At 49.7% G+C, this 15,119-nt stretch overlaps 2 protein-coding genes across 4 annotated transcripts in view; both read right to left on the bottom strand.

Moving 5' to 3' along the window:
• Positions 1–6,488, bottom strand: part of Wnk4 (WNK lysine deficient protein kinase 4) — a 17,440-nt gene extending 10,952 nt beyond the window's left edge. For all 3 annotated transcript variants that reach the window (XM_031351332.1, XM_031351333.1, XM_031351334.1), the window contains exons 1-6: positions 5,761–6,488; positions 4,131–4,303; positions 3,072–3,292; positions 2,682–2,839; positions 1,623–1,711; positions 1,328–1,544 (exon numbers count right to left, since the gene is read on the bottom strand). In XM_031351332.1, coding sequence (XP_031207192.1) covers positions 1,328–1,544; positions 1,623–1,711; positions 2,682–2,839; positions 3,072–3,292; positions 4,131–4,303; positions 5,761–6,369 — 1,467 coding nt within the window. In that variant the 5' untranslated portion in view covers positions 6,370–6,488. The remainder of the gene's footprint in view (positions 1–1,327; positions 1,545–1,622; positions 1,712–2,681; positions 2,840–3,071; positions 3,293–4,130; positions 4,304–5,760) is intronic.
• A 968-nt stretch (positions 6,489–7,456) lies between these two features.
• Vps25 (vacuolar protein sorting 25 homolog) lies at positions 7,457–13,767 on the bottom strand. The gene is made up of 6 exons (XM_031353565.1): positions 13,643–13,767; positions 13,276–13,421; positions 12,455–12,508; positions 11,070–11,158; positions 10,220–10,295; positions 7,457–8,090 (listed from the first exon to the last, which is right to left on the bottom strand). The coding sequence occupies exons 1-6, from the start codon at positions 13,693–13,695 to the stop codon at positions 7,978–7,980; spliced, it is 531 nt and encodes a 176-aa protein (XP_031209425.1). The 5' UTR covers positions 13,696–13,767; the 3' UTR covers positions 7,457–7,977.
• Positions 13,768–15,119: the final 1,352 nt, after the last annotated feature.

Below are 15,119 nucleotides of genomic sequence, written 5' to 3'. Positions count from 1 at the left end.
CCCTGGGGCTGGAGAGATGGCTCAGTGGTTAAGAGACTGACTGTTCTTCCAGAGGTCCTGAGTTCAATTCCCAACAACTGCATGGTGGCTCACAACCATCTGTAATGAGATCTGATGCCCTCTTCTGGTGTGTCTGAAGACAGCTACAGTGTACTCACATACATAAAATAAATAAATCTTTATAAAAAAAAATGTCTTACTAAGACAGCACATTCTGAGCTTCTTGACCCATCACAGATGACCCTTGACCTCGAAACTGCCACTCCTCTGTTGAGAATCCCACATTCTCACCCTCCCTTCCAGTTAGGTTCTCAACAAGCTTTCAAGGTTCTTCCCTGGTATCTTCTATTTCCACATGTACTTTCTTTTCCTCTAATCCCTGCCTTATCACCTCCCCTCTCCTTCTCAATCAATTTATCTGTAGGCTTTGCTGGGTGAGTAAAAGCACCATCTGATTTCAAATCTAAACAGCTTGAGTAATATTACATCCCTCTTTGTCACTTGTTTTCTTGGGACTCTAGACAAAACTGTCAATCTATCCCAGCACTTGGGAGGCAGAGGCAGGCGCATTTCTGAGTTTGAGGCCAGCCTGGTCTACAGAGTGATTTCCAGGACAGCCAGGGCTATTCAGAAAAACCCTGTCTTGAAAAACCAAAACCAAACCAAAACAAACAAACAAACAAAAAAGAAAACAAAAACCTGTCAATTTCTCTTGAGCATGCACTCCATAGCCCTCTCAAGAGGGTCACATGAAAATGCTTTCTTTATTTAAGCCACATGTAGTGTTAAGAAGAATCTACTATGGCCAAACAGTAAAGGACCGAGGGGAAAAAAAATCAATAAAATATTATCTGGCCACAGACAGTTTCTAGTCTAGCAGAGGAGAGAGATGGGAAATGTATTCAGGTATGAAACAAAAGCCCAAGATTTGAGGTTGTATAGAGCCACCCCCACCCACGGATTTGAAAAGACACATTTTAGCTTTTAAACCGGAGAAGTGACAGTCCTCGAACTGATGACGCTAAACATAGAGGGGGAAGGAGACGAAGAAGGTAGAGAGGGAAAAATAAATGGATAAATTGCCAAGAAGGGCATTCCATGATAAACGAATCTGCAAGGCAAAGAAGTGAGGTTAGGGTTTCCAGGATTTGTTCTGAAAAAAAGAACCATGGTGTGCGCAGGTGGATTAGGGCGGAGGCAGAGAGCCCTGGCTTGGGGTAGGGGTCTCCCCTCGCTCGCTTACTACTCTAGTGCTGCACCCTGGCGCCTTGTGGGCTGAACCTTTTACACACTCAACCAAAGCAGCATCTATCTATACTCTCCTCACCATCTCCTGAGCCACCTCTTCCGCAGCGTCTCGGCCGAGCTGGAACAGGAACTCGATGGCCTGATTGTCCCGTGGGCGTCCCCCGCGCCGCGCATCCTCCATGCGCAGCCAGAGCTTGAGGCCAGGCTTCTCTCCATCATCTTCCTCTGCCAGCTCCACGTGCACACCTCGTTCCTCGCGGAAGAACGCATGGGCCAGGAGATCCTGGATGGTGAACCTGGGGACCACGGGACAGTGAGCGGAGACCGCTGCCACTGCCCCACCGTCTCCATCCCTTCTCTGCCCCGGATCCCACCTCTCGTTCTTATCCGTGCGGATGCAGCCTTCAATGATCTCTTTCACCTCTGGCATCTTCACCTTGTAGAAGCTATTGGGCTTTGTGCCCTGAGAGAAGGGATCTCATGAGGCCTCAGGTTGCCTGGGAGCCCTTCTCAGCAAGTCTGCAGTGCAGGCAGGCAGGCACCAAGGCTATTTTCGGGGAAGGATGCTGGTACTGAAAGACTTGATTTCAGATCTCACTCCCTCCACATATTGTTGGTGTGACCTTGCCCAAGACTGCCAGCTACTTGTTTTCTCATTTGTAAAGCACAGGGTAAAACATTTGCCTGGCTCACCTAGTGGGTAACTAGAAAGATCTACTGAGATTGGATGTGAAGTTGTCTGTAAACTCTTTGGATTATACATATTCTTACCAGCTTGTGTGAAGGGCTTATGTGCATACAATACATTTCTGTTTCGCCAGGGCATCTTTCTGTCTGGCCTGGTTTTATTAAGGATACACACACACACAAATATATGTGTGTGTGTATATATATATATATATATATACACACTGGCAGAGGAAGCTGGCAGAGGAAGATGATGGAGAGAAGCCTGGCCTCAAGCTCTGGCTGCGCATGGAGGATGCGCGGCACGGGGGACGCCCACAGGACAATATATATATATATATATATATATACACACACACACATATATTTTGTATATGTATATATGTGTGTTTTATTAAGGATACATACATACACACATGTATGTGTATGTATATACACATATACATAATTTACTATATGTACAATATATAGTATATACCCTTAATATATGTTAATATAATATATGCTAATGTTATTGTGTGTATGTGCGTATGTATATGTGTATATTCACACATATATATAACTTAATATACATACAATATATAATTATACTCACATAACATAATATATATGTTTATATGATATATACTAATGTTATCTATTACTATGAGTATATAAAGGATACTAGCTACATATAGCTAGTTAGAGGGTAGAAGAATAGGAGGGCCACTGGGGATCCCTTCTTCCCAGAACCCCACCCTTCTCACCGAAGTGACCTTGCGGTAGATTTGTGCTGCGTTCTGACACTCCGAGTAGGGATACTCAGACGTAGCCATCTCCAGCATGCACATGCCAAAGGCATACACATCCACAGCCTCGTCGTACTTTTCCTCGTACATCTCAGGGGCCATGAATTCCGGAGTCCCTGTTGGACCCACAGAAAGGATCAGGTTTCTTCCTCCACGGGGGGTGGGGTTGGGGGGAGCTTTAACAGCCCAAGAGCAACCCCAGGTGACCAACTAGTGCCCAAAGCCTGTGCTTGGGGCAGGAAAAACGGGTCTCCCTAGTGTGGTAGCTCTGTTGGAGCAGAGTGAGGGGTCCCGTGCTCTTTTCTGATGCAAAGGAGCTAGCAATGGCAAGGGTCTGGAGAGACGCACCAATGACGCTCTTGGCAAAGGAGGCGCGCTTGAGCGTGGCCAGTCCGAGATCTCCGATTTTGACAGAGCCTGAAGGGCCAGTAATGAAGACGTTGTCACACTTGAGATCCCGGTGCAGGATGGGGGGCACTCGGGAATGTAGGAAATGAAGTCCCCGTAGGATCTGGCGACTCCACCGCTGAAGGACCCGGGGCTTCATTTCGCGGAACCGCCTCAAGTACCTGGGAGAGGGTGTGTAACCGTGGTCAGGGCGGGCTGGAAAATTCCTTCCTAATCCATCTTTGCCACCACCTCTGTCTCCTCTGCCAGCTTTATTTTAATTTAGACCCGTCTGGGCCGGAAAGCAACTGAGTCAATGAGTGCAGTAAACAGGTTACAAAATGATTCTGATGGTAAATTCGTAGATAGGGCCGCAGCCAAGCACAGTGCGGAGGGAGCGCCGGAAGGAATGACTAACGGTCCCAAGTGCGAGGAAGGACTAACTTTTGTCTTGAAGGAATATAAGTTCAAGGGTGAAAACGGGGAGGGATGGAGACTTTCCAGGCTGGAGAGCCACAGGAGTGACAGTTCAGAATGGGAGGAATCCCTGAGAATTGAGTTTTTCTGTAACTTCCGCTCAAGAAGAGAGTGTGTCTGAGGAATTGTGCGGACTTTACCCCCAGGGCAGTGGGGAAGCTTGAAGAGGTTTAAAAGACCAAGTCAAAGGGTCAGGTTTCCTCTGGGTTGCAAGAAGATAGGATAACTTGAAGGGAGGGCACATTAGGAAAAGTCCTTTAGGAGGGCAGCTGGGAGTTGGGAAGGTGACAGTGGTGTGGCAGCAAGGTAGGGGCAAAGATGGGCAGGGGAAAAACCCAGTGAGAAGCACTACTGTTGAGAATGAGAATACAGCGAAGACACCTAAAATTTTGACCTGTATGCGTGGTGCACACTGACATTCACAGTCTGGTAGTGGGAGAGAGCCTGGTTTCCAAGTGGGGAAGTTTGAAATGACTGGGAGAAGTTCCCAGAGCCTCGGAGTGACGTTCCATCCTCCCCCCTCCCACCCAGGCCAGAGCTCACGTCTTGAGCGTGCCCGAGGTCATGAGTTCTGTGACCAGCACGATGCAAACCTGGCCCCTCAGCACCGACTTCCAGGAGTCATAGAAGCGGACGATGTTGGGGTGCTGCAGCCCCTTGAGCATTTCAACTTCCTCAGAGAAACGCTGCCGTTCGGCCCGAGAGAGTTTTCGAGTCTGTGGGATGGGGTGACGGGGGTCACATCAGTTCCAGACACCCCCCCCCCCCACTCCCAAGAAGAGCATGGGACATCTCAGGTAGAGCTGGGGGAAGAAATGAGATCGGGAGCACACAGCTGGGGTATGGTTGGTGAGACCGCTAGCCAGAAGGTCTGTAGACCCCCAACTTTTGGTTGGCCCCTCTTATTGCTCTAAAACACATCCACCCTGGGCCTGGGGCGGCACTCCGGACCCCCTGCTGGACACAAGCGCCTTTATGCAGCCAGGTCTGGGAGCTATGCACTCAATAGCGCCTTTGTGGCCACCAGAGCCGACCCGTGGAAGCGGAGGGGTGGGGTGCAGGGGGGTGGGGAGCGGTGGCAGCCGGCAGGCAGCAGGCAGACCACGGGCAGGGAATTGGGGCCGTCAAGAGGTTGGCCCTAAAAACTAGGAACTGCAGAATCTAGACAGACAGAGTCAAAGGAAGATAGCAAGCAAGAAATGATCCTGGGCCAGGAGACCGGCCCCCACCCCCACCCCATGGCTTGGGCTGCCCCACCCCTCTTTTCTCCCTCTCCCTCCCCCTCCCCAGAGTCTGGCTGATTTTCCTGGCCTGGCTTAGAGCCTGGGGCGCAGCACTAGCAGTCACTAGGGGAGAACCCTATGTCAGGGCCAAAGTGGAAGGACCCTTCCTCCTGTTTTTATACCCTAAAAATTTCCGGGACCACTCACACTGAGAGTGGGAGCCACGGGAGGAAGAAACTACCAATCCACATCCTGAAGTCCAAAAGTTGCAAGGGATCAGCAATGGAAAAGGAGACCCCAGGTGTGCACAGGGATGAGGAACTGGACTGGACTCCTGCTAGAACTAGAGCTTCCTGTTCCGCTCCTTGAAGTTGTTGAGAAGTCTGTAAAGCTGACAGCTCCAGAGAGGGCCTGGAGAACCCCTTTCTGCCACAACTACCCTAAATCTTTCTGGAGGTGGAGAGGGCCTTGTCCTCAGCTCCTGGACTCCCACACACCGTCTCTAAGTTTGTAAAGAGAGGAGGAGGAAGAGGAGGAGGAGGAGGAGGAGGAGGAGGAGGAGGAGGTGGTGGTGGTGGTGGAGGAGAAGACTTGGCGGAGCAAGAGAGGAAGAGGCAGTGATACCCAAGACAGGAGGCTGGAGGGCTACCAGCTGCCCACCCAGTTTTCCAACCCTCAGATTTGTATAGAGGTTTGAAAGTGAAGTTGTCTATGCTCATTGGCTCCTTGGGAGTCACTATATACCACCTGCCTCAGTTTCTTCTGAAACTACCCAGAGTCAGTAAAATCATGCTCTGAACAAGGATAGCAAGAGCGCCTGGACGCTGACAAAAAAAAAAAAAAAAAAGGTGATCTTTCCTTTGATGTTGTTTGATGTCCTCCCATATCCCCAACCTAAGACCCCCAAAGGCCCCATCCCGAGGTACCACTGAGGGGGTGCCCAGCCACACCTGCAGCTCACACCAGGCTACTTCTACCGTGGTGTCAGTGTCTAGCCCTCGATACACGGTCTTGAAGGAACCTCTTCCAATCTCAATGTCAAACTTGAGGTATCGGCCGTCCGGAGACGTTGCCACAGCCTGGGTTTCTGTGTCCTCTTTTTCTTCCTGCTCCCGCCGCCGTTCCCGGGCTGCAGCATCAGGAACCCTCGGTGGCTCCCGGGACCCCGGACCTCCTGAAGATCCCGTAACCTCAGAACAAACAGAGTCTGCAGCCTTCACCTGGGCTGCTCCGGTCCATGTGCCCTCGGGGGGTTCCTTAGAGCTTGAAGGTGGGCTCCCCGTGGGGCCAGCGGAGTCCGGAGGATCAGGGGGTTCCGGAAGGAGCGAGACTGGTTGAGACCAGGAGCTCAGCAGTCCCAAATCAACTGAGCTGCGGCGGCTCGGTCTCGAAGAGCGCGGCCGGGGCTCAGCCTTCCCAGAGAAGCGGCGCACTCTGCGAGGTGGTGGCCCCAGGCGGGTCGGCCCCGTGGAGGGGAGAGCCGGAGATGGCCGCAGAGCCAGGTCAGCCTCGGTTTGGGACATGGGGACCCCGGTCTCCGTACTTCGAGGTGCTAGCATGGGAAGGGTCGGGCGCCGCAGAATGGAAAACCAGGCGGCTGGAGGCGGCAGCCTGACAGGCGGACCGGCTGGGTACGCCGCGCTCCGCTCCGGCTGAGCTGCTGGGGCCCCAGCCCCCGGCTGGCCTGCCCGGCGACCCGCCCCCGGCTCCGCCCCACGACCCGCCCCCAGCCCAGGCCGGCCCTCACCCCCCCAGGGCCGCCCCCTTGTGAGCCTGGCGTGTTGCAGTGTGGATCTGGGGTACTGCCCCTCATCTCCACCGCTGCTTAGCCCCCGGCTGCGTGCCCTGCTTTCCAGAGTCCCCGCCTTTAAACCTTCTTCCCGACAAGAGCTGAGTGAGTGGGAGGCGGCAGCGGGAATGCTCCCGCACAAGGAGAGGGCAAACGTGTTTGGGGTGGGGGAGTTGGAGAACACTGGAACAGGAGATGAAAAGTGACCGCCGCTCCTATGCCTCAGTGAGGGGGAGGGGCAGCACCAGCCTGCGCACCCTTGATAAGGCAGCAGCACTACCCCGGAGTAGCCCCAGGCCTAACATTGGTGTTGGAAAGGTATGGTTTTCTTGACTCAGCTAGCCCCCTGGTCTGCACAAGGATGGGCTGTGTACACTCCAGTCAAGCCCCTCTCCAGCACCCATCAGCTCCCCCCAACCCCGGCCTGAGCCTGGCCCTGGCCAGAAAGGCTGTTTTTGCTGTGGGCTTTCTTTCCTCCCCTTGTGTTTGCCAAAGTCTTCAATAAACCAAAGTCCACATCCGGTTTACACCCCCCCCCAGCTCCCCTTGGCCACAACTACCCCACCCAGACCATCATGGGTGGAGGGAGGGGCTTCAGAATAGTTCTGGACTTCCATGGGGGAGCAATTAAGTGACTCCAATTTAGAGAGCAAGCAGTCTGTCCCCAAGCTGTGTTCCACCCGCACTCCTCCATACAACCCACCCAACACATGGCAAACCACAGGCTCACTGGAGCCCCCCAGGCCCTTCTGTACAAAGGCCAAAGGATTCTTCTCTTCCCTTGGCTGGGGCTCAGTCAGGTGGAACTCTGCACCGCCTTCCCTAGTCCAAGTTCAGCAGTAGTAACAGGCAGACAGTGGGAGTAGAGATTTTTAATATCATAAATCAGAGTGGGCCCGCCTCTCACCGCCAGGCCCCTTCTGGGGCTTCCTATCTTCATATTGCCTGGAAGGCTGCCTGCAGCCAGGGCTTCCCCGTCCCTAGGGAGGATCCAGCACCAGCCTGAGTAGGGAGGCAACAACAGCTAGAGTGGGAGGAGGAGAGAGAAGCTTGTGCAGGCGCATGTAGGTGGGTGTGTACTTATGTGTGAAAACACATGTAAAGTGTCAGGTTTATAGACCCTGGCTCAGGGACAGTATAGGATGGGAAAGGAGGTAGGGCAAGAAACACATCCTTTCTCCGTGGCACTGTGGGCTTACCCTATCCCAGGGACAGAAATAATGGGTTATGTGGGAAACATCCCTAAGTCTGAGCTTTCAGGACTTGAGCCCTTTGAGTCTGGTGGAGTGACAGATCCAGTCTGTGAGGACACTAGGTCTGTCTCCTTTTGAAAGCCCTGGAAAGGTAGGAGGTAAGAAACAAAGGAGATAGGTCTCTGCTAGAAGAACTTGACTCCTCGGCCATCGCTGACAGTGATAATCTCAGCCTTGTGCTCTTGCTGTAGGGCCTGCAGAGCACGGAGCAGGGTTGCCTCATCCAGCCCATGGAACTCTAGATAGGAAGAGATGGTCAGTCAGGAATACTCAGTTCTCATCGTGGTTGAGCTAGAAGCTGAGACCTTCCAAAGCCAGGATATTCTATTTGTATGCTATCCGCCCTGATGCAGCTGAACCTCACAATCCTGGGTATTCCTGGGGAGTACGGAGTAGAAGGAGCCTGGGTCAGCATGAAATGAATCAGGCTTATTTCACCCTTCCCAATTCTGAAGGACATGCCCCCAAGCCCTCTTTCCCTTTGTTCCCATCAAATATCTGATGTGCCAGCGATACAAAGTAACCCTGATGATCAGAACTAGGTCAGTGTCCATGCACTGGACGGGGACCCTGCCCAAACATATTTGTACAAACCAGGAGGATCTGCCTTAATACATCAAGTGTAGTCAGTACCCCCTAGCCAGGAGACTGCTGAAGTTCAGAGCTGACACCTGCCCTTTCCTATTGTAAGGGCACTGAAGGCCAGCGGAGTATCTAGACCAGTGATATGGGATGACACTCTTGGGAGATGTGAGAGGCAGCAGACAAGCCTTGACAGGCTTGCTCACTTCATCCCCGGAGGGAGCCCAGCTCAAGTCAGGGAGTGAGCATTCTGGGGAAGCCTCCAGCTTTGCACAGGCCCAGTGGTGGGCTGGGCTAGGCAGTAGTGCTGAACTCATGGAGTGCTTGCTGGGGGAACAGCAAGCAGAGGCCTGCAGGGAAGGGGAGACAGCCAAGAGGTATAAAGTGCTGGAGCAGTCACAGCCTGGCAGAAACCCCCACCCCCCTTACCTTGGCAAAGACTGAAACCTTTAGTGATCCTGGGGATCAAAATAGTCACAGAAAAAAGAGCTAAGAAGGTGTTTACTCTATGCAAAAATCAAAGACCATACAAATCCTTGCCTGGCACAAACCCAAAGTTTTTAAATGGGTTGGGGGTGGAGCTGGGGGTGTTGGCCCAATACCTTCAGCTGACACCCACAAATCTTGAGCTCTCCATAAGAAGGAACAGTGAAAGAGAGCTTGAGTCAGCAAGGAATGAGATTCCAAGCTTAATCCCCCACGCTGGTTCCTCAACTGGCTTCTACAACAACAATTCTGAACATTTCCCTGAAAAATCTTATAAAACATAAAAACATCCCCATCAACAAAGAGTTGTTCTGTTTGTGAATTCAAGTGGTATGAAATGTTTAGATAAGCGTTTAAAAGTTTTGCACTGGGCTGGAGAAATGGCTCAGTGGTTAAGAATAATTGCTGCTCTTATGGAGGTAAAGGGTTCGGTTCTCAGCACCTACATGACAGCTTATGACAGTTCTAAGAGATTCATCCAATGACCCCTTCTGGCTTCTATGGGCACCAGGCATTATGTGGTGCATATACAAACATTCAGGTAAACACTCACACATATAACATAAAAAAGTAAATCTTAAAAAAAAAAAAACAAGGAGGGCAGTGGTGGTGCACACCTTTAATCCCAGCACTTGGGAGGCGGAGGCAGAGGCAGAGGCAGAGGCAGAGGCAGGCGGATTTCTGAGTTCAAGGCCACCCTGGACTACAGAGTGAGTTCCAGGACAGCCAGGGCTATACAGAGAAACCCTGTCTGGAAAAACCAAAACCAAACCAAACAACAACAACAACAACAAAAACCCAAAAAACAAAAACAAAAAAAACAAAAAAACAAAAACCTTAGAACTTTTGCATTATGGAACTATTCAAAGACAGAAATGGTTAGTCTGAAGATGCACTAAACCAATACTGGTCAGGAGGTGGTGGCACGTGCCTTTCATCTCAGAACCTGGGAGGCAGAGGTAGGCAGATCTCTTAGTTCAAGGCCTGCCTGGTCTACACAGAAAGTTTCAGACAGTCAGGGCTACACAGAGAAAACTTGTCTTTAAAAAACAAATCACTAGCTGGGCGATGGTAGCACACACCTTAGGAGGCAGAAGCAGGCAGATTTCTGAGTTCGAGGCCAGCCTGGTCTACAGAATGAGTTCCAGGATAGCCAGGGCTACACAGAGAAACCTTGTCTGGAAAAAACCAAACCAAAACAAAACAAAAGAACAAAACAAACAAAAAGAAAAAAGTAAAAGATCATCACTGGAGGAAAAGGAATCTGATCAGAGAACTAGAGGAAGGAAAAGGCATTACCTTCGTCCTCTGTGTCCTCCCCACTGGTCAGTTCATACAGGGTAAACACAGAGTTATTCTGGCCAGTCCTGGAAACCTGGGGGCACAAAAAATGAGGACTGAGCAAAACCAAGAGTCTCTTGGGAGAGGGTGAGCTCCAGCCATACTTTTTTTTTTTTCCTCCAGGAATGGTACCTATACCCAAATGAGGACCGTCACCTCACCTCTGCAGTGTCCTAAGCCTGTAATCCCTACAGGTGCTATATTTGTATGTGTGTACACACATTCAGAACCACTGAACCACAGCCTTTCACGTGTCTCGAAAGTGACCTCTCATTCTGGTTATTTTCTGTTCAGGAATGGGTGGGTGTGGATTTGTTATATTTAGGCTGTTGATGCTTCCTCCTCTCCTCCTCTCTTGGGAATGTTTGGAGCTGGTGGTAAGTAGGAATTTGAGGGACAGAGTATTCTGTCATCACACCCACACTGGTTCAGAAGGTCTCATTCATGTGCACAACGCCATGAACGCACAGTGGGAGAGAGAACTCAGGTTTTTTTTTCTCCCTTCCTTTCCCCATTTATCTCCTGTGGCCAGAGGCTCCAGCCAACAATAGCACTCATGGTTCCCAGTGTTGTATTCTCCAAACATGGCCTCACGTAGCCTCTGGCCTCCTACAGTCAAGAAAGAGAGATTTTTGTGCAGGAGAGACATTGCATCACTGAAGGATGGTTGCCAGTGAGGCCCATGCTTCCACTCTCACCCACTCCCCACTTTGCCGGGTCTGCATCTAAGGACACTGGCTATCTGTTGGGCACAGGCAACAATTCTTTACCATGGGTCATTGCCTAGTGCTTAACAGGGTGGCCTCACCCATTGGTAAATGAGTTTCCCCCATTCTTCTGGCCTCCGCCACATGATCAGGAAGCTAGACTTATTCTTATCCAACCACTCCAGGTTCCCTGTAAAACAGATACTTATGAAAGCATCATGCTCTAAAAAAGGCACAGAGGCAAACACCAATATTGGAAAGAGTGGACGAGACTCTGCTTTCAGAACAAGAGGTACAATATTTACTTTACTATTCTTATTTATAAGGCATTCTGTTCTCCTTAGTCTATCTTTCTTAGGCCAGAGAAAGATTTTAATTCTGTATACTAATGGGGGTGGGTGTGGAGAACTAGGTCATCTCAGAATACTTGGGGCTTCAAGCTGGGGGAGACAAAAAAAAAAAAAAAGTCACGGGGCAGTGGTGGTGCATGCCTTTAATCCCAGCACTTGGGAGGCAGAAGCAGGCAGATTTCTGAGTTTGAGGCCAGCCTGGTCTACAGGGTGAGTTCCAGGACAGCCAGGGCTATACAGAGAAATCCTGTCACAAAAAAACAAAAAACAAAAACGTCACTAAAAGGAAAAGAGTTGGGCTAGTGAGACGGCTCAGTGGGTAGAGCACCGACTGCTCTTCCAAAGGTCCTGAGTTCAAATCCCAGCAACCACATGGTGGCTCACAACCCCCCCATGAGATCTGACGCCCTCTTCTGGTACGTCTGAAGACAGCTACAGTGTACTTATTTATAATAATAAATAAATCTTTGGGCCAGAGCAAGAAGGGACTGAATGAGCTAGGGTCTACCAGAGGGAGCAGAGGTCCTAAAAAGTCAATTCCCAACAACTAGATGAAGGCTTGTTACTATCTGTACAGCTACAATGTGTACTCATCTATATAAAATAAATAAATAAATCTTAAAAAAAAAAAAGTTGCCCTGCTGTGCCCTCAGGAAAAAACCCAAAGTAAGGAGAAAAAAAGGAGGGGGTGGGGAGGGGAGTTGCTGGATTGATAGCTCAATGGTTAAGAACACTGACTGTTTTTCCAGAGGACCCAGCTTCAATTCTCAGCACCCACATGGCAGCTTACAACTGTAACTCTAGTTCCAGGGGATCTGACACCCTCATACAGACATATAAGAAGGCAAATAACACTGTACATTTAAAAAAAGAGTTTTAAAAAAATACAAAAAAAAAAAAACCCAGGGGGGCTTGAGAGATGGCTCAGCGGTTAAGAGCACTGGCTGCTCTTCCAGAGGTCCTGAGTTCAATTCCCAGCAACCACATGGCAGCTCACAACTGTCTGTCCAGAGGTTGTGGATGCCCTCTTCTGGTGTGTCTGAAGTGAGCAATGGTGTACTCAGACACATAAATTAAAAAAATAAATAAATCTTTAAAAAAAAAACAACAACAGTTATCTGAGGAGCTGAACCCACCTTTCTTCCTGAGTTCTTCTAACACAATCTGAATCGACTCCACAGGAAGTCTCCCTGGTTTAAGGTTAAGGGGATGGCCAGCATGTATCGGGTTAAATAAAAAATGTTTGGAGTTAGACCCATGATGAAGAATCACCTACCCCTTCCTTTCCCTGCTATACATACATGCAATTTTTAAATGAGATATGTTTGCATTTCCTCAATATTCTGGAAATGGAGGTAAAAAGAAACTCCCAGTTAGAAGGAAGAACTAGTAAAACATGGTGGCACAGGCCTGTAATACCAGCTCTTATGGGATGGACACAGGAGAATCACCCGCCAAGGCTGGGCTGGGCTAGAAAGGTCAGGTCTCAAAAAAAAAAAAAAAAAAAAAAAAAAGACAAGAGTTTTCAAAAATAAAGGGTGTTACCTTTCCTTCAGTCTCTGCCTTTTCCTCCACAAATTTTACCAATGAATCAGACATCAAAAATAAATGACCCTCACTTCCTGGGAGAGGTGAGGCGAGTACAGAAAATTATTAAAGATGGTTTGGGATTTGAGCCTTACAGAGAGGAGACTCAAATAGTTTTAAAGGGTCCAGTTTGTAAAGCATGGGACTTAAAGACCCCAGCACTCACTAACTAGGGTAAGGGGAGCTTGCACTGCCTGCAAGAGTGCATATAAAACGATTGTCTGCCATGTATTTTAGCTGGTTCCCAAGTCCAGTTTGAATAGAAGCCTGCCTACTGTGGGTAAAGGGAGGCGGGGAGATACAGTCCGGGCATGTAGAAAAGTGTGGGAGTGCGTGTGTGTGGGCTATGGAAGAGCCTGAGGGAGGATACGCTGTAGCTTGACGTTGTTGAAGAGCGGGCTCTCCTGGGCTTCCATCACCGTCATGGTGGACTGTTTGTGCAGGCGGCAGAAGGAGAGAACCAGAGAGCACCAGGCGGCCAGCTGCTTCTGCCGGGTGTCCACGTTCGGCTGTAACCTGCCGGGTGAAGGGAGTGGGACGCAGAATTAGAGAGTGTAAGAGGGCGGAAGCAGCACCAGTCCAGCAGCACATTAGGGGAGAAAGTGATGGGCTGGCTGGACGGAAGGCGGCAGGAGGCTCCTTTCTCCCCCGGAACCCCAAGTGAATCATTAGGGCTGGGCCCTGGGCCCCGGGGACGGGAGGGAGCTACACTGGGCTTCTCAGGGTCTGAGCCTCACGTAAAGAAGGGTGGGAAGCGGTACTGCCACGGCCACTCGAAACTCATCGCCATCGTAGTAGCCCAGAAAACCCGGAACCGACAGGGGCTTCCGGTGTCCGCCTCGGCGTGTCCGGGCCGACAGCACAGCAGAAAGGTTCCGGACTCCTCTCGGGAGGCGCGCGGTGGGATGGGAGCGGTTCCTGTCACCAGTCAATCTGCTACTGTCTAAAGAAAAACTTCAACATGAAGCGCGGAAAGAGCTCTGGAGTCTTCTCGTTTAAACAGAGGAAAAAGTAGTGACTTCTGCAAACTGCGAGAATACACATCTGGAGGCTTCTTTACCTTCGTGTCGATTACCAATCAATTTAAACTCATGATTCCGAAATCTCCTGCATTCCCACCCAGGTTGACTTCACTCTGACATTTCCGGTAGAACCGGAGGAGCATTTTGTGTGGTTTGCATCGCTATACGCGATTTTCAAAGAATCAAATTTTTTTTCTTTTTTTTCAAAGACTCAAAATTAACATTTAGCTCTTCACCTCTTCCCACAACCTCACCTTTCTAGACCCCAGATTTGGAATCCCTTTGGCTTCATCTGACTCATACCCAGCGTACACTAGTCAGATCTGTCCCTTTGCATGCCTAAACTACTGGTCAGTTCCCAAACCAGAATTACTGTTTCCATTCTCCCAACAGCACTTCCACTGTTGAGCTATGGAAAATTGCTGGAGACCAGAACATGTTTACTGAGTCCCGGGCTCGCTGACTAATCTCACTACTGGACTCTCAGGGGAGCCTTGTTGGATCTAGAAATACAAGTTTGGAAGTCTTCTGACCTGACATGCAATATGAACCCATTTGAGGGATGAGAGCGCTAAACAAAAGGTGTATTGAAAAGAAGGCTGACCTTGGGATGCTAGAAGAGCGAGGGGAAGCTGGGCTGTTTTCATTGATTCCCTCTTATCCTCCTCATTCAAGATAGTCCCCTATGTCTATCTTTGCTCCCTGCAGAATGATTATGAGAATCCCTTATTCTCTCTCTGTCATGATGTTTAATTCATAGCTCCAAACTCCTCCCCATTTTCCTTCCTTTTCCTTTTGGACTCAAAAGTGTCATTTTTTTCCTTTACAAGACTTTGTAACACGTTACCATCACTCTTGCCTCTCCTTTTCAATTTCCTTCAGGTCATCACTGTCATCATGCTCCTCTCCCTTTCTCTGTAGCTCAGTTTATTCCTATTTAAAGTAATGTTGGATGAGTATGCCTTTAATCCCAGAGCACAACCTTTAATCCTACTGCCTCAACCTTCTGAAAACTGAGATTACATGTGTGTGCTGTGTCTGTGGTATGGTTTTTTTAAACATGAGGTCCTACTGGGTAGCCAGACTGGCCTTGAATTCTCTCTCCCTGTCTTAGCTTTCCCTATGATGGGTTTATAAGTGTGTTCCACAGCTAGCCTTCTCTCTCTATCTCTCTATCTCTGTTTTTTTTTTT

The sequence above is a fragment of the Mastomys coucha genome, unplaced genomic scaffold (assembly GCF_008632895.1).
Source record: "Mastomys coucha isolate ucsf_1 unplaced genomic scaffold, UCSF_Mcou_1 pScaffold5, whole genome shotgun sequence".
NCBI classification, from domain to species: Eukaryota; Metazoa; Chordata; class Mammalia; order Rodentia; family Muridae; genus Mastomys; species Mastomys coucha.
This window is presented reverse-complemented; position numbering and strand designations above follow the sequence as displayed.